Genomic DNA, 27,115 nt, shown 5'->3' on the forward strand with positions numbered 1-27,115 from the left:
TCAACTAAAAGTGAAAAATACATTGTGACTATAAGTGGACTATAAAATGTAATACTTGTATGAGCAGAAAATATCAAATGATTTTGATAAAAGGTTTTTATAACTATTTCGTTGGGAACAGTAAAATCCTCGAAGGGATGGGTAATCTGAAAAGGTAGGCATGTCATCGTAAAAAGTATATTCTCTAGTTTTCAAACCAATTTCAATTTCAAGATGAATTCCATCTCCAAATGTGTAACTAAATAGTTTAAAACATGTGTTTTAACGGTTAGAAGTCTTAAACTTTTGTTTAAACTCCCCCAAAAGAGCTACCCGACCCCGTGTCTTCCTTGTTTGTTATGAACTATTGAGTCCACTCCTATCCAACATATCAAAAAACATCTCTAAATGCAAATCAGCCTGATATTTACTTTTCAACACTTTCATCGAGCATGAAAAGACGTATACCAAGACTATTAGAAACAATGGCATTTCCTCAGGGGAGTCAATTAATTACAAAAAAACATCTCCACCCGATTAATGCATTATTATTTGTATGTAGTAATTATTACCGCAAAGTAGTGTGGCTGGTATTTGGCAGACTTTCAGCACAGTTTGCAAAATTCCAAACTGCTTTAATGATCTGACGGAAAAGTTTTGTTGATTGGCGAGTTTAAAACAAAATAAACGTGTCTTTCTTTTGGTATTCTTTATTGTCATACTACTTTGATGTTTACATATTGTGCATTTTATAAGTATATCTATCAGTAGTCATATTTAATATGTGCCCCGAAATCCTCTGCTCATATGTTTATATATTCACTTGGATTGCATTATCTAACTTTAATTAACTTTTAATGCTACTATTTAATCTTTACTTAAATATACAGCCTTACATAAAACAATGCTACATTGCATTGTAAATTGATGTATATGATATAAATATGTGTACAAACAGAAAATTGATTTGCTACATTGCATTGTAAACTGGTTTATATGATTTATATGTCTATAAAAAGATCATTGATGTACATCAATAATGTTTAATAAATACAATACAATACAAGTTTATTTTATTATGCATAGTCTATGTCTATATTCACAACTTATATTTTCATATTTAATCGTTTACATCCTAACACGTTCGCGTCGACATATTAACCAACCTGAATTCCACTGCTTAGTAGTCGTAGTAGTAGTAATAATAATAAAAACAATAATAATAATAACTATGATAATAACAATTAATTATCTATTAAATCTTGTACAAGAATGTGTTAATTATGTTTTCCACCAGCAATAACAGGCAATAACACTAGTAATCAATACCGATAAAAAGTACAGTCGAATATTATATTGTCCTACTGATATCTCAAAACACGATTTACATAATGGAATATGCATTCGTACTTTTTGGAATACGTGTATATACATGACTCAATACATTTTCCCATATAATTTGCACCTGCATTGAATCATTCAAAATAAAATCGTAAAATACAATTTAAAAATAGAAATATATTTTGGTGCTCCATGATGTAAGATTCATGTTTTTTTTTGTATACATCATTTACATTATTCAGAAAACGACAGTAGGAAACAAACTTCAATGAAAGAAGATAACTATATATATCCATTTAAAGAAACTAATCCCATACCCTGACTTTCATGTAGTGGTGTAAAATAATGTCTACAACTATTTTACCCAAATTCGTCAGACATGTGTTAATCATGGTATTTCAAAAAGAAACATTTCAACTGATCCCCAATATCAAAAGATTTTGGAATAATGCGAATAGACATGGTAAATGATAACATAAACAGAGGAGCACAAGACAAAGAAGAAAAAAAGCCATGATAGATTTTGACAACTTTTCGTCATGGTATTCTGATTGGGTACATGAAAGGAAACGCCCAAGTTCATCAGCATAGCTTTTCTTTCAGTTATTAAGATAAACGTTAATATTTCACGATGAGTTTTAAAGGCATCTTCACAGAATGATTGATACTTTGACATATATATGCAACAAATTAAAATTGATTTTTTTTTCTTGATAACTAAAAATCATTGTGATGAACTTGAATCTTTCTTATCCTCATTTATTCCATTTCTAATCAGCACATTAAGACCTTGTTTAATGTTTCATTATAGTACTGTTTAAACGCCTGGTACGTTGACATAATCTCTCGTTATGGCGTCATTCAATGCTTCGTAGTTAGCTTCTTGATCAGGTTCCTTCAGATCCTGATGGGTATTACCATCGGTACTGATATCTTGGTAGGTATGAGGGTCGGTATTCAGGTCTTGATAGGTATGAACGTCTGTCTTTGACGGATCAAATACAGGGTTCTCATACTGCGGAGACGAATCGGACTCCTTCCCTTTAGACTTAGCAGTGGCTGATTCATCGCTGTAAGTTAATGTTATATAATCATAGATAAATTGCATCGATGAATTACATAATTAAAACAAAAAAATCCAATTAATGGTTTATAGAAAAATGTCAACACGACATGTAGAAATTGGTAAGTTTCTTCTAAAATACGTAATATTCAATATAATTTAGCTTGTATTTTCCTGACAATACGGTTTGCACATCTTGCGTGGAGGAGTACGATGAGAACGGACTGATGAGAGGAACAAGTTAATAATAAGGTATCTCTCTAACCTTCTTCGCTTGTAAAAGATGATGATGAGAATTATAACGATAACAATCACAACAACAGCACCAACAGCGCTTCCTGCGACAGTTGCTATGGAACCTGAAGGTGGAGAGGATGCTGTGTGAAGTCGGATGGTAGTGAAAAGAAATGATAAGAGTTCGAAATATCAATGCAGCATATAATTAATAGCTAAATGATAGATACTTCGAATATATTTCTTGTGCCTGTACATCTTTTTTTTACTACCCTACCCCACCCCACAGCTCGTTCGTACATACTATAAAATAGTCAAAGTTGTACATCGAATCAAATATCCTTGAAAAAAAAAATAACCTTGTTAAAAAATGTTGCAATTTACATTAGTGTTTGAGCAAACCCCGGCCGGAGCAGGCCAGGGCATAAACAGAGTATCACTGAGAATAGATGCGTGCGTATAGATGTAGGGTGTGTGTGAGTGTGAGTCGCTAGCTGATATCAGGGAGGTAATAGAGAAGGAGTGGAATCAAGCCGCTGTCATTTGACCCCATGCTCCAAGCCACCGAAAAGTTATGCGCTAGTCTGCAACTGTTGACCAGGTGGTGAGATGAAAGTGCGCAAGAAATATCAAGATTTAGAATTCCTACATCAAACAATGGTATCTCAGCAAATGTTTGCTGTTCCTTTAAATGATTTCTCATTATTGTTGAATGTGTAATGAGTTGAAAAAGTGAGCACAAGCTTTTGTAATTTCATACTTTTTTCCAACTGCAAAAATAGAAAAAGCACGTGAAAGCACGCATTAGCAAACTTAAAGTTAAAGAAGATTGAAAATCATGGATTAAATGAGGGGACATTAAAACATGCTAATTGTACAAGAAAAATAAACGAAATAACTCTCTCAGTTGAGACGATCTCGTTAAACATGAGTATTATAGAAATTACTTTTTTTTTAAAACAAGAAAAATGATTAGCAACGAGAAGATAAGTTTAACACGCTGTTATGGCGTATCCAAACATCATAAACAGGCAACAAGAGAGGTGAGTTGTTCAGATCTCATGGATCCAAAATAATATTTTTAGATAATATTTAGGAAAATGCTTGAAATGTTGTTGGCCAATGCCATTTATACTAACCTTTACTTTTCCGATTTTGATATGCAAAAGCTGAATCGTTATCTAAATACATTTTTATATTTATCAGACACGCATTTATTTGAAGAGAAGGCTTGGTGTAAATCCTGTTTGGAGGTCTGTGACTTAACAAAAAAAGCAATACTCCTAAGCAACCACTCTCCCGTTTGATAAATTTTTAAATGCGACATTGAGACTTAAATCCCATTTGTTGAAAGTAAGTACATTTCATATCCACTCAGTTACTTAAATTAAATCATTATATTATATCGATCGACAAAACGAGCGATTATTCTGTGGAAAAGCTGTAAGATACAAAGAGTAAATAAAACTGAAGAACTCACATAGCTCCTGGGTCTTTACACTGAAAGTATGTCCTCGATCTCCTTCTCCTTTCGGACCTTCCCGAATCACCGCAATTTGAATCTCGTAGTTTGTCCCGTCTTCGAGACCAGTGATGTTGTACTCCAACAAGTCTAATCCTTCACTAGTCACTTCCCTCCTATCTCTTGAAGACCCAGTATCCAAAGATCCATCTGGTAGTAATGTAGCGGTGTGTGTCTCGTTCCCATCTTCAGTATGAACGTAAACTACGTAGCCAGTAATGGGACCATCACCTGTATCGATGGAACAGTTCCAGGATCTCCATGAGATGATGACCCAGTAATAACTGGATGCAACTAACGTAGGTGGTGAACGTAAGGTTGGCAAATCTATTTGAAGAACATGGGTCAAAAGGGAAACTTTCATCGGTATTTAAAATAATCTGGTTTCCATAAAAAAGCAATAACAATGATGGTTTCATTTGCTGTTCTGAATTAGTAATAAATGTGTAGATCTTATATCATGTGGATTTGGGCTTATTTCACAATTCAGCTACCCTCCTTGATATATCATACATATTTTTAATATGTAGTGATAAGTTTGGTTTCCCTGGTTTCCTTTATTAACTCAACATAGTATATTCATGGAAAATGCACATCAGACAGTGCCTAGCGATGTCAATAATAATAACTAGAAATGCAATCGTGTCACAACGATGTGCGTGCAATGACGCCATGTTTCTACGTGTCAAACGAAAGAGCTTCTCTCGCCCTATCCAGAGCAATTTGTACGAAGTCTGTAGCTTCTGTGATATTGGAGATAGGTAGGGCGAAAGAAAGGCCTCAACAGTGACCTTGATGGGATAGTAGTGACTATGCCTACGAAGTTTGAAAGAAATTGGGATATAGGAAAGGACGTAGAAAGGGCTCACAAGCACTGCGTGCAAAAACCAAGGGGATTTGGTGCATGTGTGTCATTGCAATCAAGATCGTTCTGGGGGTCAAAAGCGTGAACCCGATATGCCCCCATAGACAATGCGTGTAATGCATGAGCGGAAAACGTACAGGATCTGTATTATGACCGGAGTTAAATTGTTTTTTTCTCTCTCTTTATGTCTCTTTATGGGCCGTATTTGGTATCATTAGAAAGAGAATTTTATGATTGTTATTGTAAACCACTCTCTTTTTTCTATGATAATCCTATCGAAACACGTGATGTAAAATAGATTTATAGGACAAAATGGCGTCTTAAATGGCCCCATTGACCAATTTTAAAAATCCGGCCATGAGGTGCCCTGCGTATTGGAACTCGGCATATCACTGCAAATTTTCAAGGAAAAAAGTGGACGTTTAGGGGGCGAAAAATGACGTCATAGCCGATACGTGTTAGATTCGGGCGGAAACTCGGCGGAATTCGTGTAGTGACCTTTGTTCATATGCGATTTATTCACAATTTTCTGTGTGAACATATACTATACTTGGTGTTATTAGAAAGGGCACTTCATTGCCGTCAGTTTGACACCATTGTTATCTTCGCGCAATGTATTGCACGCATTGAACGCGCTATTACGTTATGCATAGTATATTAAACATTTTTGGCGATAACTTTGCGCTGACACATTCGATTTTTATTAAACTTGGCGGACAGTCGTCACGTATACGGATACATATGTGTGTCAAGTTTCATTGAGTTAGGTATAAAGATCGCTATTTTAGAGCAAGTTTAATTTATTTTGGAATTTTCTTGAAAATGGCGAATTTGGAGGGCATTTTTCTGAAAGTCGGTCAGTGTTAGGGTATATAAATTTGTATATGGCTGGAAAGGGCATATCTTCAAGTATCTAAATCCAAGAAAGGGTACGGGTTTGCCAAGCCATAATGGAGATACGGCCACAGAAAGAAAGCCAATTCCCAGAACTTTAGAGGGCGCTATTTATTTTTTGCGAAGCCATTGGAGCGTGACATTTGGCATGGCTATGTGCAATTATGAGATAAAGATACTGTGTGATTTAAATACAAAACGGAATTTATATGAGAAAGTTATGGCAGTTTTAGATTATTTAGGGTCAATTTTTCAAGAATTTGAGAGATTGTTGACGGAGACGGTTTCAGATTTGAATTTTGAGTATAAAGATGGCATTTTGAAGGGCAGGTCATACGTCGCAGATGAAAGGACATCTCTTAGACTATCGAGAGGAATTTGTTAGAAGTTTGTAGGATCTAGGATAGTGGAGATAGGAAGGAAGATAGAAAGGCCTTAAAATGGACCAGAAACGGACAAATGGCGCCTGGACGTTTACGCATGAGTGATTTCAGAAAACGAAAAAGTAGGTGACCTAGATTGGATATCAGAGATTACGCCTACGAAGTTTGAAAGGAATCGAGCGAGAGAAAAGGACCTAGGTAGGAATAACAAGCATTACGTGCAAAGCGAATGGGATTCCGGACGACAAGAAGAAGAAGAGGACTAGAAATGCAATCGTGTCACAACGATGTGCGTGCAATGACGCCGTGTTTCTACGTGTCAAACGAAAGAGCTTCTCTCGGACTATCCAGAGCAATTTGCACGAAGTCTGTAGCTTCTGTGATATTGGAGATAGGTAGGGCGAAAGAAAGGCATCAACAGTGACCTTGATGGGATGGTACTATGCCTACGAAGTTTGAAAGAAATTGGGATAGGGGAAAGAACCTAGAAAGGGCTCGCAAGCACTGCGTGCACAAACCAATGGGATTTGGTGCATGTTTGACATTGCAATCAAGTTCGTTCTGGGGGCCAAAAGCGTGAACCCGATATGCCCCATAGACAATGCGTGTAATGAATGGGCGGAAAACGTGCAGGATCTGTATTATGGCCGGAGTTAAATTGTTTTTTCTCTCTCTCTCTTTACGTCTCTTTATGGGCCGTATTTGGTATCATTAGAAAGAGAATTTCATGGTTGTTATTGTAAACCACTCTCTTTTTTTCTATGATAATCCTATCGAAACACGTGATGTAAAATAGATGTATAGGACAAAATGGCGTCTTAAATGGCCCCCTTGACCAATTTTAAAAATCCGGCCAAAAGGTGCCCTGCGTATTGGAACTCGGCATGTCACTGCAAATTTTCAAGGAAAAAAAATGGACGTTTAAGGGGCGAAAAGCAGTCTGAAAAAATGACGTCATAGCCGAAACGTGTTAGGTTCGGGCGGAAACTCGGCGGAATTCGTGTAGTGATCTTTGTTCAAATGCGATTTACTCACAATTTTCTGTGTGAACATATATAATACTTGGTATCATCCGAAAGGGCACTTCATTGCGGTCAGTTTGACACTATTGTTAACTGCGCGCAATGTATTGCGCGCATTGAACGCGCTATTACGTAATCCATAGTAAATTCATCATTTTTGGCGATAACTTTGCGCTGACATATTCGAATTTTACCAAACTTGGTAAACAGTTGTCACGTATATGAATACATATGTCTGCAAAGTTTCATTGATGTAGGTATAACGATCGCCATTTTAGAGCAAGTTGAAGTTATTTCTCAATTTTCTTGAAAATGGCGAATTTGGAGGGCAATTTTCTCAAATTTGGTCAGTGATAGGGTATATAATTTTGTATATGGCTGGAAAGGGCATATCTTCAAGTATCTAAATCCAAAAAAGGGTACGGGTTTGCCAAGCCATTATGGAGATACGGCCACAGACAGAAAGCCAATTCCCAGAACTTTAGAGGGCGCTATTTATGTTGTGCAAAGCCATTGGAGCGTGAAATTTGGCATGGCCATGTGCAATTATGAGATAAAGATACTGTGAGATTTAAATACAAAACGGAATTTATATGAGAAAGTTATGGCAGTTTTAGATTATTTAGGGGTCCATTTTTCAAGAACTTGAGAGATTTTTGACGGAGTCGGTTTTAGATTTGAATTTCGAGTATGAAGATGGCATTTTGAAGGTCAAGTCATGCGTCGCAGATGAAAGAACATCTCTCAGACTATCTAGAGGAATTTGTTAGAAGTTTGTAGGATCTAGGATATTTGAGATAGGAAGGAAGATATAAAGGCCTTAAAATGGACCAGAAACGGACAAAATGGCGCCTGGACGGTCATGCATGAGTGATTTCGAAAATCGAAAAAGTAGGTGACCTTGATGAGATGCTAGAGATGATGCCTACGAAATTTGAAAGGAAATGGATATGATGAAGGCACCTAACTGGGAATAACAAGCACTACGTGCAAAACGAATGTGATTTCCGGACGATAAGGAATATACTAAGGAGAATATTAATGGGGCAGAATGTGAACGAAAACAAGGCAATGACGAAGGTTCGTCATTGCAAAGAACCAAGAATATTAATAATGTGAACGAAAACAAGGCAATGACGAAGGTCGTCATTGCAACTACATGTATATTATTCATAAAGTATTGTCAAACATACGCACCATAAAAAGCAGCAGACGCCAACTTGACATAGCCAAACTCGGACGATTTATTGAAAGGGTCCCCGATGAAACAGTAAATAGGGCTGTCAACCGGAAAATCTTGGATGTTGAACATAAAATCGATTAGTGTTGAAAAAATGTTTTGTGGAGGATCTTTGGTCATTTTCCAGTTGTCCATTGAAAAGTCCCCTGTTGTAGCTTTCACAAAGTCAGATTCAACGTTTGTTGGTGAATCTAACATGATTGCACAGGAAAATATAGCAATACCCGGGTTCGTCTTCTCACGTGCAAGTTGAAAGCGATCTAACCATAAAGGAGACAGATAAGGAGAAAGAATCTATTGGTGGTAGTGGTTATTTTGCCTGCTAAGAAAGAATGAATGTTTGTTGAGCAACCAGAGGACCGACGGCTTTAAGTCTTCTCCGAGAGATATAGTAATGAGGATTAATGCCTTACACTAGCGCATCACGTCGGTTTAGTGCTCGGGTCGCCGGATTACGAGACCAATGCTCTACCGACTGAGCTTTCGCGCCTCCATCTGTTAACTCATCAGATCTTTCTGCTTCAGTTTAGGCCAACAAAAGAAATAATTTGGTTGTCCTCGATTGCTTTTCTGGAGTAGGGGCGGGCGGGCGGATTATTATAATTTGTTTTTTAAACTTTTTTGTTTGTGTGTGTCTTTTTATTCCCCCCCCCCCATTTTGGGGAATTTTTTTCCATAAAAAAAAAAAAATCATTGGGATGTCAAGCATTTAAACAAAAAGAGTCTTTAAAACACTTTAGTATGGGTAAAAGACTAGTTTAATTTACAATGAATATCAAGACCAACACAGAAAGTATTTTTGGCTTTGAAATACAGCACCTTTTAAATATCCATTGTACTACTTATAGCTACTTGCGCCCCCTATATAGCAAACAATGCCTAATCGGTGACCATTGGTCCCCCATGATACTCGTTATCGTATGTTAACTGAGAGCTGATTTGACGAGATAACCACCTGTTCAGTGACCTTGCAGGGTGGTCTAATCCCTCCTGTAAACTAGTACAGATGGGCTTTTAATTTAGTTTAAGAATGCTCAGAACCTGATTTGAATGAACGGCATTTTGACACAGAAAAATAAAAATGACAAGTTTAATATATACAGAATTGCCTACTGAAAAGACCAAACCTGGCAACGGGATACATTTTGATCCTTGCAAATGGTATGTTTGGCATTTAAGATTGCTCCCCCCAAAAAAAAATTAAATTGAAAAAAAAAATTGAAGAAAAAACAATGAATTAAAAAAAAAAAAAAAAAAAAAAAAAATGATGAGCGGGCGGTCGAGGACAACCAAATGATTTTTTTTGGCCTTATAGTCGTGATGATTTTCAGACAAGTAGATATGAATGATACAATGGAATCCAAATAAGAGCTCCTTTATCATGTTTCTCACAACTCACCGTAGCTAGTACATAGTTACTTAAATAGGCTTGAATACAAGTGATAAAGTTAGAGGTTGCATTCCGAATGAGACCACTTTTAATTGTGACGTATCTTTGCTAATTTACGGTATTCTTTCTTTTCCATTTTTGACAAGGAAGTATTAAGCAGTTATATAAATATGGACATGAATAAAATAGGTAAGGCATGAAGGGTCTTCATTGTAGTTTCCCAGCAAATATTAAAGGCTAAAAGTGCTCTCATAGAAAAGACCGATACATAGTTAGAGATAAGGATTATGGTGACAACACGACAACACCAACGATATAGTAATAATAATAAAGATAGTGATAATAATAATGATAATAACAACCTAATTTTAACAAAACAATGTCAACGCATGTGTAAACTAATTAATAACTCTATCGAAGTAAATGAAGAAGAAAAACACGAATAAATGTGTAACGATGTATACCTATTTGGCAGCTTTCCCCTGTCCATCGTGGATGGCATCTACCTGAGCTACAAGAACCAGTCACCGAGTCGCAATCATCTTCACCATCTCGACAGTGACATGTACCGGAACACAGGTTGTAACATCCAGTATCTAAAAACCAAAAGGGAAAGATTGTGCACATAATGATTTCTAAATGACTTGAATGTTATCAATGTAAGTATGCTTAACAGATAGAACGGATGACAGAAAAATGATATGATAAATTATGCATGAAACCAACGAATGGAGTCTTACATGAGTTGCAGCTATTGGGCATGTCCACCGAGTCTGATGTGAATCCTACTTCACATTGACCTTCTGTTGTGATGCAGAACCCAGAGACCTTGTCACAACCAACATTATCTGGACAGTTGCAATGGTCAGTGCAGTTGACACCAAAATAACCCAGTGGGCAAACGGATGGCACTGTGAAACAAGCACAACAATAAATTTGTTTTCGTATTTAAAAGCTTTATGCAAATATTTTCAAAGGTTACTTTATCAAATAATAGGCCTATTCATTTCATCACTATAAGATTTGATTTATATTGGTCTCGATTTATTGTTTATAACTATCCGGTTTCTTAGTTGCAATTGAGACAGGGAATCCAAATTAAAACAAACTTTCTTTCTATCTTTCTTTCAACTCTTTCTCCTTCTTCTTCTCCTTCTTTTACTTCGTTTTTTCTTCTTCCCATGTTCCTTCTTTTACGGCCGACATGGGCAGATAGTTCCGTGTCTGTAATGGCTAATGAAAAGTCAATAAAACTGTCTGAGCCATGTGGATATATATGACAGCAGTGGGATACTATCGTAGCAATTTTTGTTTGCATATTTGAACTTTGAAGTTTCCTTAAGGACTTTGCATTTCATGGCGAGGGCCTAGGTGGCATAACGCAACGGGATGATACATTATTCATCCCCAATTTGAAGGCTCCTAGCATTGGTTCAATTATGGGAAGAGCAGCCCACCAAGATAAATACGAACGGTTTTCTTTTTTGCTTCTTTTTTTTCCTTTAGCGGTGTATCCTCTAATTATTTTGTATCTTTAACAATGCATTTTTACATTTTTTACATAGACAACATTACATCATCTGTTAATTTTTTATTTTTTAGATTGATATTTGGAATAAATCTTTTTAAATTGATTTTAATTGGAACCCTCCCCTCTCTCTGGATACACCCATTATGATACTTGACCTTGACAGCCTTCTCCTGACCACCCCGACTCACAGCCCTCTTCACATCTTCCAGTAAACACATCACACGGCATTCCATCTTTACAGTGACAATCCTGGAGACAGTCAGAGCCAAACTGTCCATCGCGGCATGCTAAAAATATAGAATAATGTCAATTTTAGGTATCAAAAAATCTTCGAAACTCACGATGTTTATATAAAAGTGAAATTATATAATGAATCAGAACATAGGCCTATTTTTGATTCATTATAAAATATCATTTTAATAAAATGTTCAAAGTTTAAAATTGATCATGACCCCCCCCCCCCCTGGTAGCAATGCTACTGACTGTTATCATAGTGTTATTCAACAACCCATATAAAATATATCTCACTTTCATACTGGATTACTTTCAAAACAATACACTGTGCTACCTTACCTTCATTACAGAATGCTCCTGTGTAGCCAGCTATGCAGCTGCAATCATTTGGACCTGGAAGGCAAAACTTGTTATCGCTGCAAGAAGAATCATCAGCTATCGCAGAACCGCATACAAGTTCACACTCAGACCCAAACCTTTGGTCGCCACATGCTGTTATTGATAATTGAAAATTGATTATCTTTGAAGCATACAAACTCATGTGCATTAATATGACATTTACATTGGAGTGATTTACATTTGATACTATTTTTGCATTATAGCCCTTACAAAAAAAAAGTTCAATGGTATACCAATGGTATACCATTCAGAAGTACCACTGAAAATAACATACGGATACCATTCACAAACACCATTTAAATACCATTCGGATACCATTTAAATTACGCTCGCAACGTACCATTGGGCACCATTCATCTACCAGTGAAATACCATTCAACCTAATAATAATCTTTTGGACGCTCATTTGCATAATCACCAATGGTAGATGAATGGTACTATTTACACTATTGACATTTGAATAGGAAATATGCAAATTTTGTAACATTGGAACGAAATTAAGTTACACACTTAAAGATAAAGTTTAATTCTGGTCATGCGATTTAATTGTGAACGGAACAGTGTGGAATCGATCACAAAAAGTTGATCATCTAGCATATACACTGTTGCTCATAACGGTGGAATATTTTTTTTTATCCCAATTTATGGAATTATTTTAAAAATAATTTAAAAATACTAGATCTAGATAATAGTATACAGTCTCAGATTTTATTGAATAATAATTTGCCAATATGTGTTTTGCGTGACTGCTAAAGCATGTATATTATGCTACTATGTTTATCAACTAGGGGACCTATGCCCTTAAGTCATAAATGACAGTAATGAGGATTAATGCCTCACAAAAGGGCACTAATATAGCACATCGACACGGTGTTGATCCTGGGGCCTCACAGTTACGAGGCCATTGCTTTGTCACTGAACCATGACTGTACGTAGCAGGGGCTAGGGTAGGGGACAGTTTCCATAAATTAAAAAAAAAACAGAAAATGCAATAAATTTTCAATAATTTATTGCATTCTACCCCGGTCCCCAACATAACAAAATCTTCTGTGTGCCCATGCATTGAGCCATAATGCATGGCCGTCCAGAGGATTTTTTAATGTTGGGGACCGGGGTAAAATGCAATAAATTATTGAATATTTATTGCATTTTCTGTTTATTTTTTTAATTTATGGAAACTGCCCCCTACCCTAGCCCCCGCTACGTACAGTCATGGTTCAGTGACAAAGCAATGGCCTCGTAACTGTGAGGCCTCAGGATCAACACCGTGTCGATGTGCTATATTAGTGCCCTTTTGTGAGGCATTAATCCTCATTACTGTCATTTATGACTTAAGGGCATAGGTCCCCTAGTTGATAAACATAGTAGCATAATATACATGCTTTAGCAGTCACGCAAAACACATATTGGCAAATTATTATTCAATAAAATCTGAGACTGTATACTATTATCTAGATCTAGTATTTTTAAATTATTTTTAAAATAATTCCATAAATTGGGATAAAAAAAAATATTCCACCGTTATGAGCAACAGTGTAAGTATTGGCGTGTACTGCAAGGTTTTCGAATCATCAAAATGATAAGAAATTTAGCCCAGTCTTGGTAAATGTAACAAGCACTGTAAACAGAAAGATGAATATGGGACTGCACAAACATGTGGTACAATAATGAGGCTCACATTTTAAAGCTGTTACATGTCATATTTAGAATATGAAGGCATTTGAAGAACCATGCTTTTCAGGAAACATTTTTTATCTGATGTTCTTCCGCACTTGTATAATAACAATGAAAACGCTTACAATTTTGTGTTAATAATAATAATCATAATAATAATCTCAATTAAAGTCCACTCCAAATTTTATTAAGTTAAACCGAAAATGGAAATTATTTTTGCCCAACCTTCTCTTTAATGCATTATTAATGTTATTAATAACATAAATATGGTTAACTAAAATATCAACATAAAAGGGAGGGAGTGATTTGCTACTAAGAAAGATAGTTAAAGGGAAGAACGCTGGTTTCCTATCTACAACAAATAGCTGAATAGTAACACCAATCAATATGATAATACACAGGTTTATTCATTTATGATGCCGGATAGATGTAGATACACTGTTGGTCATAAAGGTGGAATAATTATTTTTACCCCAATTTATAGAATGAATTTGACAATGATTTATAACTAATAGCTCTAGATAATAGTAAACATTCTCAGATTTGATTGAACAATAATTTTCGAGTGTTTGTTTTGCGTGACTGCTAAAGCATGTGTGTGCAACTATGCTAATCAACCAGGGGACCTACATCCTTAAGTCATAATTGACAGTAATGAGGATGATTAATGCCTCACAAAAGGGCACTAATAAAGCTAATCGACACGGTTTTTATTCTGGGGCCTCACAGTAACGAGGCCACTGCTTAGCCACTGAATCATGACTGTACGCATTGGGGGCTAGGGTACGTCGCCGCCCCCACAAATACAAAAATACAAAGAAAATGTATAAAAAAATTATTAAAAAATCATTGCATTTCCCCCCGGTCCCCAGTAGGAAAAATTCCTCTGTAGGGCCATGCATTATGGTTAAAGACATGCCCATATAGAGGATTTTTTTTTAATGTTAGGGGTCGGGGCAAAATGCAATGATTTATTTATAATTTATTATGACCAACAGTGTATAATGCGTTACTATAGCACGCTGAACAAGACTGAACAAGTATCATAACAAAGCTTAGTTTTGTTGGTGCCCCCTTTAAACCATGGCCCGATGCCCCTGAACATATCAAAGTGAATCTATAATTATAACGACTTACCTGTAAGGCAGTTTTTACCAGTAAACCCATGAGTACAGATGCATGCTCCTGTATGTGGGTTACACACTCCTCCGTTATAACAGTTATCACACAGACGATCACAGATAGGCACATTCCATTTTCCTGGGGGGCACCCTTTTCGAAACAGAGAAATATTTTAAAGTCAAAATTTGTTTGTACGATGAAGTTTTCAATTCATTCATTGGAGTTTTAACAAACCTGACGCTTTCAATTTTTTACAAATGCTATAATATTATTTTCAGAAACTTTACAACGTTCTGTCGATTAGAAAATAAAAATAAAAATGTATTTCTAACTGCTGTGGGGGTAAAACCTCTTTCCTTAACCGTAATTGTGACATTGCTTAAGTTTGTCGTGACTCTATACACCAATTTAAAGAACTTAACTTGAAATCATTGCTCAAAACATTCCTTTGACTCATGATATATCAATCGGTTCTTTTTCCTGTTAATTAATGTAAAGTTTTACGCGATTTGTATTATAATAGCATACAAACCCTTTGATATCTCGCAGACAAATCTACGTAGTACATTGCAAAACTGATCATCCCAGCCGTCAATTAAGCGTGCTACACAAAACTGGTACCCTTCTAAGTTATTCGGTTTACCCGACATCCACATGGTAAACCTTTAAACAAAGAAAGGAATTGCAAGTGTGTTTAATTATAGTTGGTCAATGTACATTTATTTCTTTTCATTTTCTAGGATGTATTTATAGAGCAAGAAAAACATCTTTACCAATCCACTGCCCCCCTCGGCCCTCTCGCTCTCTCTCTCTCTCTTTATCTCTCTCTCTATTTCCCTCTAACCAAGGGGTTTTAGGAGATGAAGTCATATCTAGTTCATTCCCTTTGTACCCTCTTCGATGCCGCCAGGATAAAATATGTCAGGCATGTGTTTACTGGATCTTCCTTGCAGACACGTAGACAAAAGATTCCTGCCTAGCTGCATACTAACGGCCACTTTCAAAGGGAAATATGCTTTTGTAATGATAATTACTTTTTGCTACCACTCGTCTGATGATACGAGCAGTACAGTGCTAACCTTTACAGGAGGCAAGCGAAAGGAAATGGAGCAAAATTTCCTGAAATATTAATCAAAATTACACGACTGGGCATGTGTGGGCACTAATCTGACATATCAGGAAGCTGTATCCTGGACATATTATAACATGATAACGAACTGTACATGAATAAATTCATTTATTATGTTCGTGAGCCGGAAGTAATCGGAAAAGTGTCATATTGCAGGTTTGAGAACTATAAAATGTTACTATTTTTCACAAATTAAAGCTATTAAGGATATTTCTTTGTAAAAAAAAATATTACTACTCAAGCTTTCCAATGATATTCGCGGCTTCGAACCTCGAACATCAAAGGTAACAGCACACCAGTAGATTCTATTCTGCAACCATAGAAAACGGCAGCTGCTTGCTTGGAATAATTTTTTGCCAGTTGGCTCTCCAGCTCTTAAAACTCCTTGCTCTAATTATCTCTCTCTCTCTCTCTCTCACTCTCACCCACACTCTTTCTCTCTATATTTCTCTCTCTCTCTCTCTCTCTCTTTCCCGTCTACCTCTCTTCCCCCTCACACTCTCTCCCCCCTTTTTCTCACAATTCATCTCTTTTTTTTTTTTATCTTCATCTCTTTTAAATAAACAATAAGTTGGTTTTGATAAAAGCAAATTGAAAAAAAACAAATTAGCTAAAAAGTATTTGAGCAAAATGCGATTAAAAATATGAAATTTTAGAAGTATTGAAGTTATCATCAATGAAACAAAAATTGAACTCCTCACCAATATGCCATGTATGGAGAATTTCATGTTCTTAGTTATTTATGACGTAAAAGATTTGTTTAGTATATGGGTTGTATAAAACTCTTATTTGGAAAAGTCATATTGAGGGTGAATTCATGATTGAACATTTTCTTTGGGGAAAATATAGATGATTAAAGTATCTTCTGGGCACAAATGAAAGGGGAGCTCGCAAGACACGTCACAGAGTTAGTAATTCGTTCTTGACTGATTTCACATTTAAGGAATCATAGCTTCTTTCATATTTCTGCTTCTATTGAAATCGACTTAATACTAGGTACGGGGACGTCCCATTTAAAATTATTTCATTTTTAATGTAAATACCTTGAGTTTCGGAGCAAAGTTCCATCCGCCCATTGGAAGACACCTTCCTTGCCAAGTGAATCAAGCCCGAACCAGAACTCGATCCCGTTGAAGCTGTTTGTGAGATTTAGCTGATTATGGTGACAAAAGAAACATGGCTTCATAAGATTGGTCATACCACGTGATATCTTGCCTGAATGTAAACTTTATAGTTCCTAAATCCTGCAAAGGCGAGTGAAGCAAATGACCATGATGACCAAAGGAATAGTAAGAGGACAATTTGATATTGAAAATAATATTTCCTTGAACAAAGTACACTAGAAAATGTATACAAATTACATATTCCTACAACTCTTCGCATCCCGCCCCGACATTCATACAAATTCAAAGAAAGCCTACGTATTTTGTTTTAATATTCTTTAATATGTTCAACTATGTAGAGGGCTGGACAGGTTGAATGGTCAGTTTAATTGGTGACCTCTAATCTCTCAAATGAAATAAGCATTGTTCTAAGCGTTTAAACTGGCGTAGCCTAGTTTGTAAGATACAAAACGGAGCATGAGGACTCTTTTAGTGAAGCCTTGTCATGGGCATTCGGGTCATAGGCACTCAGGAAGGGGGTGGGGTGAGGGGTGGGAGGGGGGGGGGTCATGCCTGTTGCCTGAATTTAAACTGCCCCGTTTCACATTTCGTGAGCGGATGCATTGAGCAAGCATAAAGATACATTATTTTTTTGAGAATCGTATTTCATCATCAAAACACACTATTTATTTATTTATTTATTTATTTCTAATCTTTTTACAGAGTAGCCCATTCACCAACAAGTAGTGGTCTTCCATGGGGCCCTGAATAAACATGAACATAATTACATCGTTTATAACGTTTATACAAAACAGTTTAAAAAATAATACTCATCTGCAAAATAAACATATATCATTAACCTAGTAAACAGTAATGTCAATAGGAAAAACATTGATTAAGTCAAAATTATGTGAATAAGTCATGTTAATATTACAGAACATGCACGTAGTGTATGTTCGGTTGAGCCATTCACAAATTACAACTTTGTTTATACAATCTCGTAAATGAATTGACAGAGGAAGCCGTTCTCAACGAATTATCTACCTTATTCCATTCAAATATGGAAGAAACAATTGGGCTACACTTATAACAATCGGTGTGAAATCTAGGCACACGTAAACATCCACTGTCTATTTGCCTTGTATGATGCTCATGTACATCATTAGGATTGATTAAGCATACCTGAACGTAAGAAGGTGCTATACAAATATGGAAAAGAGAAATTATGATATTCGCTCAAGGAGTTGGATGATGTGAAAGAAGATAAGTTTTTGAAGAAAGTTACCTCATTATAAACAGTTAGAGTGCATAAATGCCTTAATACACGATGACAAGATACAGATTTTTGTATTTTACTTTACTAGAACCAGTCCTAAAACTGCTATCCTCTTTATTAATTGGAAAATCATACATTGATATTCATTTACACAATACCACCGTCCAGTAAATACAAACACGGAAGGATTGTTTAGTACACTCACGTCTATTTCTGAGGTCTTCAGTTGAGCCAGTGATCCTCCAAATTTTTGGCAGTGTTCCTTAGCATCAAAATAACTTGCTGAGAAGGGTGGCATATAATACTGCACATTTGGATAATCAATCCACACGTCACTCTTAACTGAAACGAAAAAAGCGATATCTATATCCATTGAAGTTGAAGGAAGCCTTTAAATGTGTTAGATATAATAATATTATCTATTTAAAAAATTAAGTTGTCATATAACGCTGCACATTGATATTAATTAAAAGCCGTCCCTTTTTAAGGGTGCATCGAGGTCATTAATTTTGTCATGAAAATTAAAACAAAAATTAAAACATTAACATCTAAACCATTCACCAGTATACATTTTTAGGAAACAAAAAAACATTCAGTGAGCTTAATATCCCTCCGCATGTATTGCACAAATTATTCAATTCAATTAACTTATTATTCCTCTTTCAATTTTTCATATTTAAAATGATAGTACATTTTTTACATATTCACATATTATTATACATATCGATCAATTTACACAATACAAATACATTTTTTTTAAACATGCAATTGAAAAGGAACTTAGGAGTGCCGACTAAAAAGCAGAGCTTGTAGGGTGTAGGCCCTCTGTAAAAGTAATTATTATGAATTATTATTTTTTGAGAAAAGAAAAACAAACAACAATAACTGATTCAGTAATACAAAAACAAAATTTAAAAGCAAAACAATAATAAATACATACATAAAAAGAAACAAATAAAGTTACACAAACAACAAAGTTGAATAAAGTCACACTACAAATTATATTTGATTGGGAAATGCAATAGCCTAGTCACTATTCAGAAGAAAGCTTTCAAGTCTCCTTTTGAAAATTTGTATCGAATTACACTGTATTATTCAATGAAAACATGGATCTTACAATACAGAGCACACCTACCCTGAGGCCTCTCACAGATGTATGGTCTTTGAACATTCCAACACCGGAGATCAGTCCATCTCCCATGACGTTCATCTGTTACTTCCACGAAAGAGTTCATGCAGGCGCAGTCTTCCCACCCACCGGAATCGTTTGGTTCTCCTGAAGCCCAGGAAGACTCGTTTCTTCTGTTATACCAAAAGGTTGATTTGCAAAGTGAGAAAAAAACAAATCATCGTTAAGTATTACAAGGAATTATTCTAAACACATCGGGACACTGGTGTTCTACGTAATATGAACGGGAATAAGGTTTATATTGCAAAAAAGATCTATGAAAGGACCATTGCTATGTGGAAATGCATTATAATTCATATTCAAAACCCTATATTAATAATATTGGATTTTTAGGAGCGCTAAAAAGCAAAAGTACTATAGCGCTTACAAATACAAATAAATGAAAAAAGGAAAACCATTCTACAGTGTTACAGAAGATCACATGGATCATTTGGGAAAAGGGTAAGTTTTGAGGGAATCTTTTTAAAGTGGCAAGACATGTAATTTCCCCTATAGAAAGCGGAATGTTGTTCCAAGTCTTTGATGCGGCTACTGCAAAACGTTTTTCAGCTGCTGAAAGTCGAGATTTGGGAATGATAAGTTTAGATGTGTCGGTTTTTGAGCGAAGACTTCGAGATGGTATATATATTTGGAGAGTGTCATTAAGATATTTAGGTAACAAATGATTGAGTATTTTGAAAGCATACACACAGAGCACTTTGATTTAGAGGTAACCAGTGGAGTTCCATAAGTAAGGGCGAGTTCTAGACCCAAGACCAAAAACTTATCTAACGGCACGATTCTGGACAGTGTTAAGTTTCCTTCTATCTCTAGCACGCAAAAAGTATAAAAAACAAAAAACACAAAAGGAGAAATTCGAATGAAAATTCAAAGAGAATGATATGAAATCACCTTTCCGCAGTGCCATCTACCCATACAAAACTGCCATCACTGTCTCTCATAAGTCCTAACCAATAGCAAGCTCCCGACGGGTTCGACGTTGATATGAATCCTACCAGGAAACTCTTGAAAAGGGTGGGTAAAATAGACAAACACAAACAAACTAAACTTACTCAACAATTTATTTTTTCCTCTCGTCTGAAAATTATATTATACAAGTTACCAATGGTCAGTATTTCCCACCTAGTTTTACCTTCACTGGATTTTTTGTTGAAAAAGCCGTTTACATTTTACATATGAATTATGAGTAACAATTCCGGGCTATCATAAAATGATATGCTCTATTCTAAAAATCTTCTCAATATTCATTTTCAATCATTTGAATCCAGGCTAAAAGCTCAGTTCCAATATAAATAATTTGTAAAATCTTGACTTAAACATTATCATATTATGAGTTGTATTACCTACGGCTAAAGAAAGTGCCCCAGTGTCGTGACTGTATGTTCCATTACAAAGAAACAAATGAATGATAGGTTTAAATAAATGTGAAAGTGTAAGCTTATATTCTCTTACATTAAGTTCTTCTGATTTGATAATGGCCAGGTCACCACCATTGCTCCCGCAGTGTGCTCTAGAATCATCATACGACATTCCTTCTCCGTAGAACCGATATAACGATTGGCCGAAACGATGCCACGAACAACGGGAATCTGACGATGTAAAAATGACACAGGTTGAGTCCAATTTTCTCATTTCATATATTACAACTACAATTATTTGCCTTGTTTAGTTTTGCTGTTGGTTTATTTTATATTTCATTGATTAATTAATTAATTAATTTATTTATTCATTTATTTATTTATGCATTTAGACATTTATTTCATATTAATTCATTCCTTATAATTGCATTAGAATGGTGGTCAAAACAATTTCCAATGGCCGAGCAACATCAATGATAAATGTATTAGAAGAAGATGTCGATCACCGCTGAGGTTACCGTTGCATTGGCCAAATAAATATTAATATAATTGCCTTTTGGACGTTGACATATGTGGACGCGGGTATTTGAGCAGGAACTTGTTTGCCATTTCCCTTGATTTACAACGCTGTATGAAGTTCTCATGCGGACACATTCATGGCTACTTGACGGTTGTGAAGGGGACCAGTTCGAGTACCTATCAAATGAAATAAAGGTATTTTAAAATATCGAGTTTATTCCTTTACTTTTATATCCACCGAAAAATACATTTCATCGGAAAAAGGTTCTCATATTGAAAGTCGAGATAGGGAAAAGCGAAATAATTTTCACAGATGTTGTGTGATAATGAATACATCTAGAAACTTTTTGGATATGACTACTGAAAAAAGGTGCAATCTTGAGAATAAACAAAAGGAGTCTAACTATAAACATAATTGGCAAATAGTAAAGGTGCTGTCTAGGACTATCATGCCACTGTTTGTCTAATAGGTCAGCTTGAAACCTAAAATTATTATCATTGCAATCATCATCTTCATAAACAACCCTTATGATTGATCGATTCGAATTTATTCCATTTCATATCAATTGTTTCCAAAGAAACTAGTTGACAAAGTAAGTTCAAAATTATAAAATTAAACGGGAACAAACTGGAAAGCATAGCTTGTTTTGTGTAGGTTCCCAAGAATAATATGATATGAACACCATTTTCATAAATCATTTTAAAGTGTCTAAGTAATCGAGATATACGAAAGAACAAAATGACAAGACGGGACACAAAGGACAGGAAACTGACATTATAAGATCAGACAAAACATGACAAAACAATTCATGACAGGACAAGACAAAACAAAGCTGCATACTTTCATGATTGCCACCATTATCATTATCATTATAGATAATTGTTGTTGTTTCTATTGAGGTCAGACTTGAATAGTAAATGCGCTATTATCTGACCCTTTAACCAGCCAATATTGTTTTTCTGTTATGATTATACAAATATCATTCCATCATGATTATCAAAAATATTATTATCGTCCTTATCATTATTACAATTATTATTATCATGATTATTATAATTATTATTGATGTTGTCATTACAATGTCGCACCAAAAATTGTGATAATTTCTTCGTTTCTATTTTCGTGAAAAATGATTCTGACTATAAAGTTTATTTTTTACGGATAAAGTTATCTAAGAATTCAATTGATCAATCTGTTTGGCGCTTTAGATTGATCAGTAGTGTTCTGATATGATATATCCATACCTTATCCATCACGAATAAATCATATTCTAATAATAAATTAATGACAAGAGGTGAACAAAAAACTGGTTTTCAACATTGTATTTTTATAACTATCATTATCATTATTATTGTTAAATATTAACTGTGGTTGTGTGTCGTCAATCCACGTGAACTGTCCATCACCGTCTGAGTCATGAAGTCCTATCCAGTAGTTCCATCCATCAGTAGATTTCAACGTGTAGGTGACGAGAAAAGCCTGAGATGTAAAACAAAAAGTCATTGTTAAAAAGAAAAGTTATTAATGGAGTATCCTTAATCTTTTTTTGTGTGCATCAATCACTTTTTTCGTGAAAAAAGTGTCAACTATTTCTAAAAACAGGCGCAATCTATTAAATAGTCACATTTTGAATTAGTGGATTGAGCATTCAGCAAATCGTAGAATAGAAGAAAAAAAGTACAGTGAAATCACACTTCACTTCATAAAAAAATGATCTGCAGTAACCATATTTATCTACCTAGGGTACACACTATGATAAGAGGTCAGGGATTATATGGTTTTTACCATCATGTTACACCCATGCAAAATGAAATAAATTTACTCCCCAACAAAAGAAAAGTGGAACACACATTTCACAAAGAAAAGGTAACTGGTAAAAGTGGTTTAAATAAATAAATAGATAAATAAATAAATAATTAAAACAAATAAAAAAATCTTACGCATTTTTCTATTAAGATGTAACAGTTTGTCTTTAACTGATAATCATGGGATGGAGAAAATAGGAAATAGTAGTAAAAATCTTATCGGTGAATTCATTTTGGTAATTTTGTTTTCACTTACAGTTTGTTCATGGGAACTTATAACTGCAAGATCTCCACCGTTGTCTTGGCAGTAGGTCCTCGCATCAGACCACGTCCTCTGAGTGTTAACGATGAGGTACTGTGAATCACCATAGTCTATCCAGTCTGGAGTATTACATATCTGCCCATTGACTGAATATTAATATAATAACATTACTTATAAATATTGTATCATAAATTCCTACGCCTCTTCTAGGGAGGAATATCATATTTTCTAAAGTTTATATAATTTTAAAAGTAGATAACAACAAAATTGTTTTCTTATATCGTCTTCCTTCATGTTTATTTTGTTTGTGATATTCATGTTTATAAATTATGCATAATATATATATACTTGATAAAGATGTTTGTTAGTTTTGTAAGAAAAATATCATAATTTAATTTGATTTTCTTGAAGAGCTTTAATAAATTGGAGAACAAAATTATGATAAAAGAATCTTGAAATCGTGCAAACTATTGAAATGATTGAAAATACAAATGAACAGTTTTGCTTAGTTTAATCAATTAATTTTGTTTCGTGCATTTCAAGTTAAATGATGTCAGTTTTGTTTAAAATGTCACTTTGAAAATGCTCATAAATATATGTATATTTTTTGTGTGTCTTTGTATCTCAATCGGGAGAGAGAGGAGTATTATGTAGGTTGGCACTGAATGTTGAGGTGAAGAAATGGTGAGAGTGAAGGTCTGGAAAGTTCCATTGATGGTATAGAGTTAATTAATTAAGCTATGCCAGGGATTATTGTGCTGGCCCAGTATTATGTTGATAAAAAGGAAGGTATGACTATGCACCTTTTTATGTTCTGTTCAAAACGTGCAAAGGTTTGGGGGTGAGTACAGCCTCAGACTTTGCCACACCTCAATTTTGAAGCCAAGAGGCATACGGGATTTGGTTCTGCTCTGCAGACATTGCTGATTTTCATATGATGTTCTTACTGGGCAGAAGTTGTTGAGTTTCTTTAAAAGTCAAGAGACAGACGGTTTTGATTCGGCCTAGCAGAAGTGGCTGATAATTGTTGTAGTTTTTGAATACTGCAACCATCGGTATCCAATTAAAATATATCATCTTACATTGTATCACTTGGTTATTTGTTCTTGTACGATGATATTCAAAATGTCAGGGAAATGAAGATATGCCATTTATTTTGAACTATTTAGAAATAAATAAGTGTAATTTAGTGGCTTCCATCTAAGTATGGAAAGGGAAAGAGAATTTTTTTTTTGTTCTCGACTGTGAAAGTTAGTTTAATTCCAGTCGTGTGACATAAAAAGGGAAGCTAGAGAAGTGTGGGGGATGTAGGTCAATTACAGGACCAAGTTCTAGAGAGTCAAAGGAGGAGAGGAGTAGGAGGTACTAACCTTGATTTGAAAATCTGATTTCGATGTTATATTTGAAGTGTAACCCTAAAGGTTAATTCATTGTCTTTGTTTACAGCAAGGACTGTGTATGTGTTTTCCCCCCTAAGTGAGGGTGTTTATGTATGGTATATGGCGTGTATAGTACGTGTAGATATTTGAGTTACCATGTCACATGACAACAATACCAACAATAATACATATTTAGAATAATATACATACATAGGCATGGCAATAATAATAATAATAACAATAACAATAATAATAATAATAATTAGAACAATTATGGTAATTCTGTTTCCCCAGGGAAGCCCCATCAGCATCATGCTGTTCTTGCTGTAATAAAATTATCCCAGTAACTGTCAGGTACCCATTTACATCTGAATGGAGAGTAGCAAATGCGGATTAATAATCTTGCCAAAGGAAATAAGTGCCCGACTGGGATTCGAACCCTTAACCCTTGGAGTGAGAGTCAAGTGAATGAACAACACGACATTTCAACAATATAGCCACCTCCAAGACACATTCAGCCTACATAACATACCCTAGGTCAGTCTGATTTGCTTGTAGTTAATTGTTCAAGGAAACAGTAAAGAACAGGAAATGGAGACATGAACACGATGAAGGATCCTATTCCAAAAAGGTAATACCAGCTAACGGAATCGAAGTGAGTGCGGTATAAGATCTCGCATCAATGCGTGTTTTACCTTGCCAAGTATCTCTGTAAAGGCTGATAATCAACACCAAGATGGCCAACATCTGCATAGACACAGACATGATTCGATGAAGGATATCCACCATAGCATACAACGAGGCTCATCTAAGATATTGTTCCTCTTACCTCTGCTTCCTGTACACAAGAACGTTGATATCGAAAATAATATCGCTATAGTGACATTCGTTTGTCTCGCAATGACAATGTAAGTCGTTGTAAGTCGAAACGGAGTACTATTTTTTTTAATGGCCAGCTTCCTCAAAATGCAATGAAAGGTGTAAAACGTTCGTCACAAGCCCTTGAAAGGTATTAAAATACACTTGACTCGTTTCGTGTTACATTGATACTGGTATGATGTCATGCTTACATTTGGCATTGTCCGCGAACCTGACACAATGCTCCATTCAAATGATACGAATGAGATCCCTTGTGAGCAAATTCAATGCTTAATTGGGAGCTTGGTTTATTGCACATTAACACTTATTATTTGCTAGCCACCCGACTCAACATGATGCATAATGTGAGGATGTGAGTCGCGAGGATGCCCAGAGGATGCAGAGAGGATACAGCGGACGTTTAACGGATGATAACGTATTTGTCGCGGATTTACATCGTACCCGGCGGAAGTTCATCCGTTCTAAACGTTTTGTGTAGCTCAAAACTTTTTGCGCGGACGAAATCACAGTGGACGGATGCTCGATGGATAGAGCGTATGAAACACGTATGCAATGAGTACACAACGGATGCATAGCGTTTTCTAACGGATGGCAAGATTTTGTTTACGTTTTACATCCTCTTTGCATCCGTAAGTGCAGTGGGACCGGGCCTTTAGGCTATTACGTTTACAGTAACGGGATAGATGCCATGAAAGCACTGAGGAGATATTTATATTCGAACCGGTCAAATTAAAAAAATACGGTTCCCAAACAACGAGGGAAACGCCAGACAAATTAATTTTTCTTTTATTTCGAAACCTTCAGATTCTAATTTCTGTCCGAAACGAAGAGCATATAATTACGTATGCGCTCAGCGCGTTGGTGATATCTCCATCATACGTTAAAGGGGCTTTAGCATGACGAGACTGTATGCGTCTTTCCCGAGGCCCACTTGGGGATGATCGAACTTCGGTCTGTTTCGCGAACACTAGCTCTCGCTGACCCAGTTAATCAAGTCCATTCGTTTACGTGCAGTTGTCAAAAAAAAAGACGTAGATGGCATCAATCAGTATTTCCTATGATACAACCTCTTACGTTATACCCCCTTCACATACACGGATTTGTCTTACGAGTTCTTATCGCACAAATTCACGGATCTTTCACGGATCCTTACGATTTGGCCACTTTTACGACCTGTTTAAGAGTTATTACGAATTGTTACGAGTAAGTTACGAGTATGTAGGGGTCCTTTATTACGACTTTTAGCCAAAACATAACAACCGAAAATGAAGTGTTCGAATTTGCAGCTTTTATACCTTTCCCCAAATCGTAAACAGTTCGCA

At 35.6% G+C, this 27,115-nt stretch overlaps 2 protein-coding genes across 2 annotated transcripts; both read right to left on the bottom strand.

Moving 5' to 3' along the window:
• Positions 1-1,235: 1,235 nt before the first annotated feature.
• LOC105439971 lies at positions 1,236-15,549 on the bottom strand. Its single transcript, XM_030988300.1, has 10 exons — positions 15,426-15,549; positions 14,909-15,043; positions 12,038-12,190; positions 11,620-11,751; positions 10,674-10,844; positions 10,398-10,529; positions 8,501-8,803; positions 4,098-4,466; positions 2,649-2,760; positions 1,236-2,390 (listed from the first exon to the last, which is right to left on the bottom strand). The coding sequence occupies exons 1-10, from the start codon at positions 15,547-15,549 to the stop codon at positions 2,138-2,140; spliced, it is 1,884 nt and encodes a 627-aa protein (XP_030844160.1). The 3' UTR covers positions 1,236-2,137.
• A 5,884-nt stretch (positions 15,550-21,433) lies between these two features.
• Positions 21,434-25,752, bottom strand: LOC105439957 (snaclec CTL-Eoc124-like). Its single transcript, XM_030988310.1, has 4 exons — positions 25,610-25,752; positions 23,530-23,681; positions 22,835-22,947; positions 21,434-21,644 (listed from the first exon to the last, which is right to left on the bottom strand). Exons 1-4 carry the CDS (start codon positions 25,701-25,703, stop codon positions 21,434-21,436), a joined length of 570 nt encoding a protein of 189 aa, XP_030844170.1. The 5' UTR covers positions 25,704-25,752.
• Positions 25,753-27,115: the final 1,363 nt, after the last annotated feature.

The sequence above is a fragment of the Strongylocentrotus purpuratus genome, unplaced genomic scaffold (assembly GCF_000002235.5).
Source record: "Strongylocentrotus purpuratus isolate Spur 01 unplaced genomic scaffold, Spur_5.0 spur5_contig_840, whole genome shotgun sequence".
NCBI lineage: Eukaryota > Metazoa > Echinodermata > Echinoidea > Camarodonta > Strongylocentrotidae > Strongylocentrotus > Strongylocentrotus purpuratus.

Coding starts and splice junctions, on each gene's coding strand:
- LOC105439957 (XM_030988310.1), bottom strand. CDS start 25,703: ATGGTGGATATCCTTCATCGAATCATGTCTGTGTCTATGCAGATGTTG. Junction 22,948..23,529: donor TAAGTTCCCATGAACAAACT/GTAAGTGAAAAC, acceptor TTTACATCTCAG/GCTTTTCTCGTCACCTACAC. Junction 21,645..22,834: donor ATTGACGACACACAACCACA/GTTAATATTTAA, acceptor TTCATTTGATAG/GTACTCGAACTGGTCCCCTT.
- LOC105439971 (XM_030988300.1), bottom strand. CDS start 15,549: ATGTGGATGTCGGGTAAACCGAATAACTTAGAAGGGTACCAGTTTTGT. Junction 15,044..15,425: donor TGTCTGCGAGATATCAAAGG/GTTTGTATGCTA, acceptor TGTTTCGAAAAG/GGTGCCCCCCAGGAAAATGG. Junction 11,752..12,037: donor AGGAGCATTCTGTAATGAAG/GTAAGGTAGCAC, acceptor CTATATTTTTAG/CATGCCGCGATGGACAGTTT.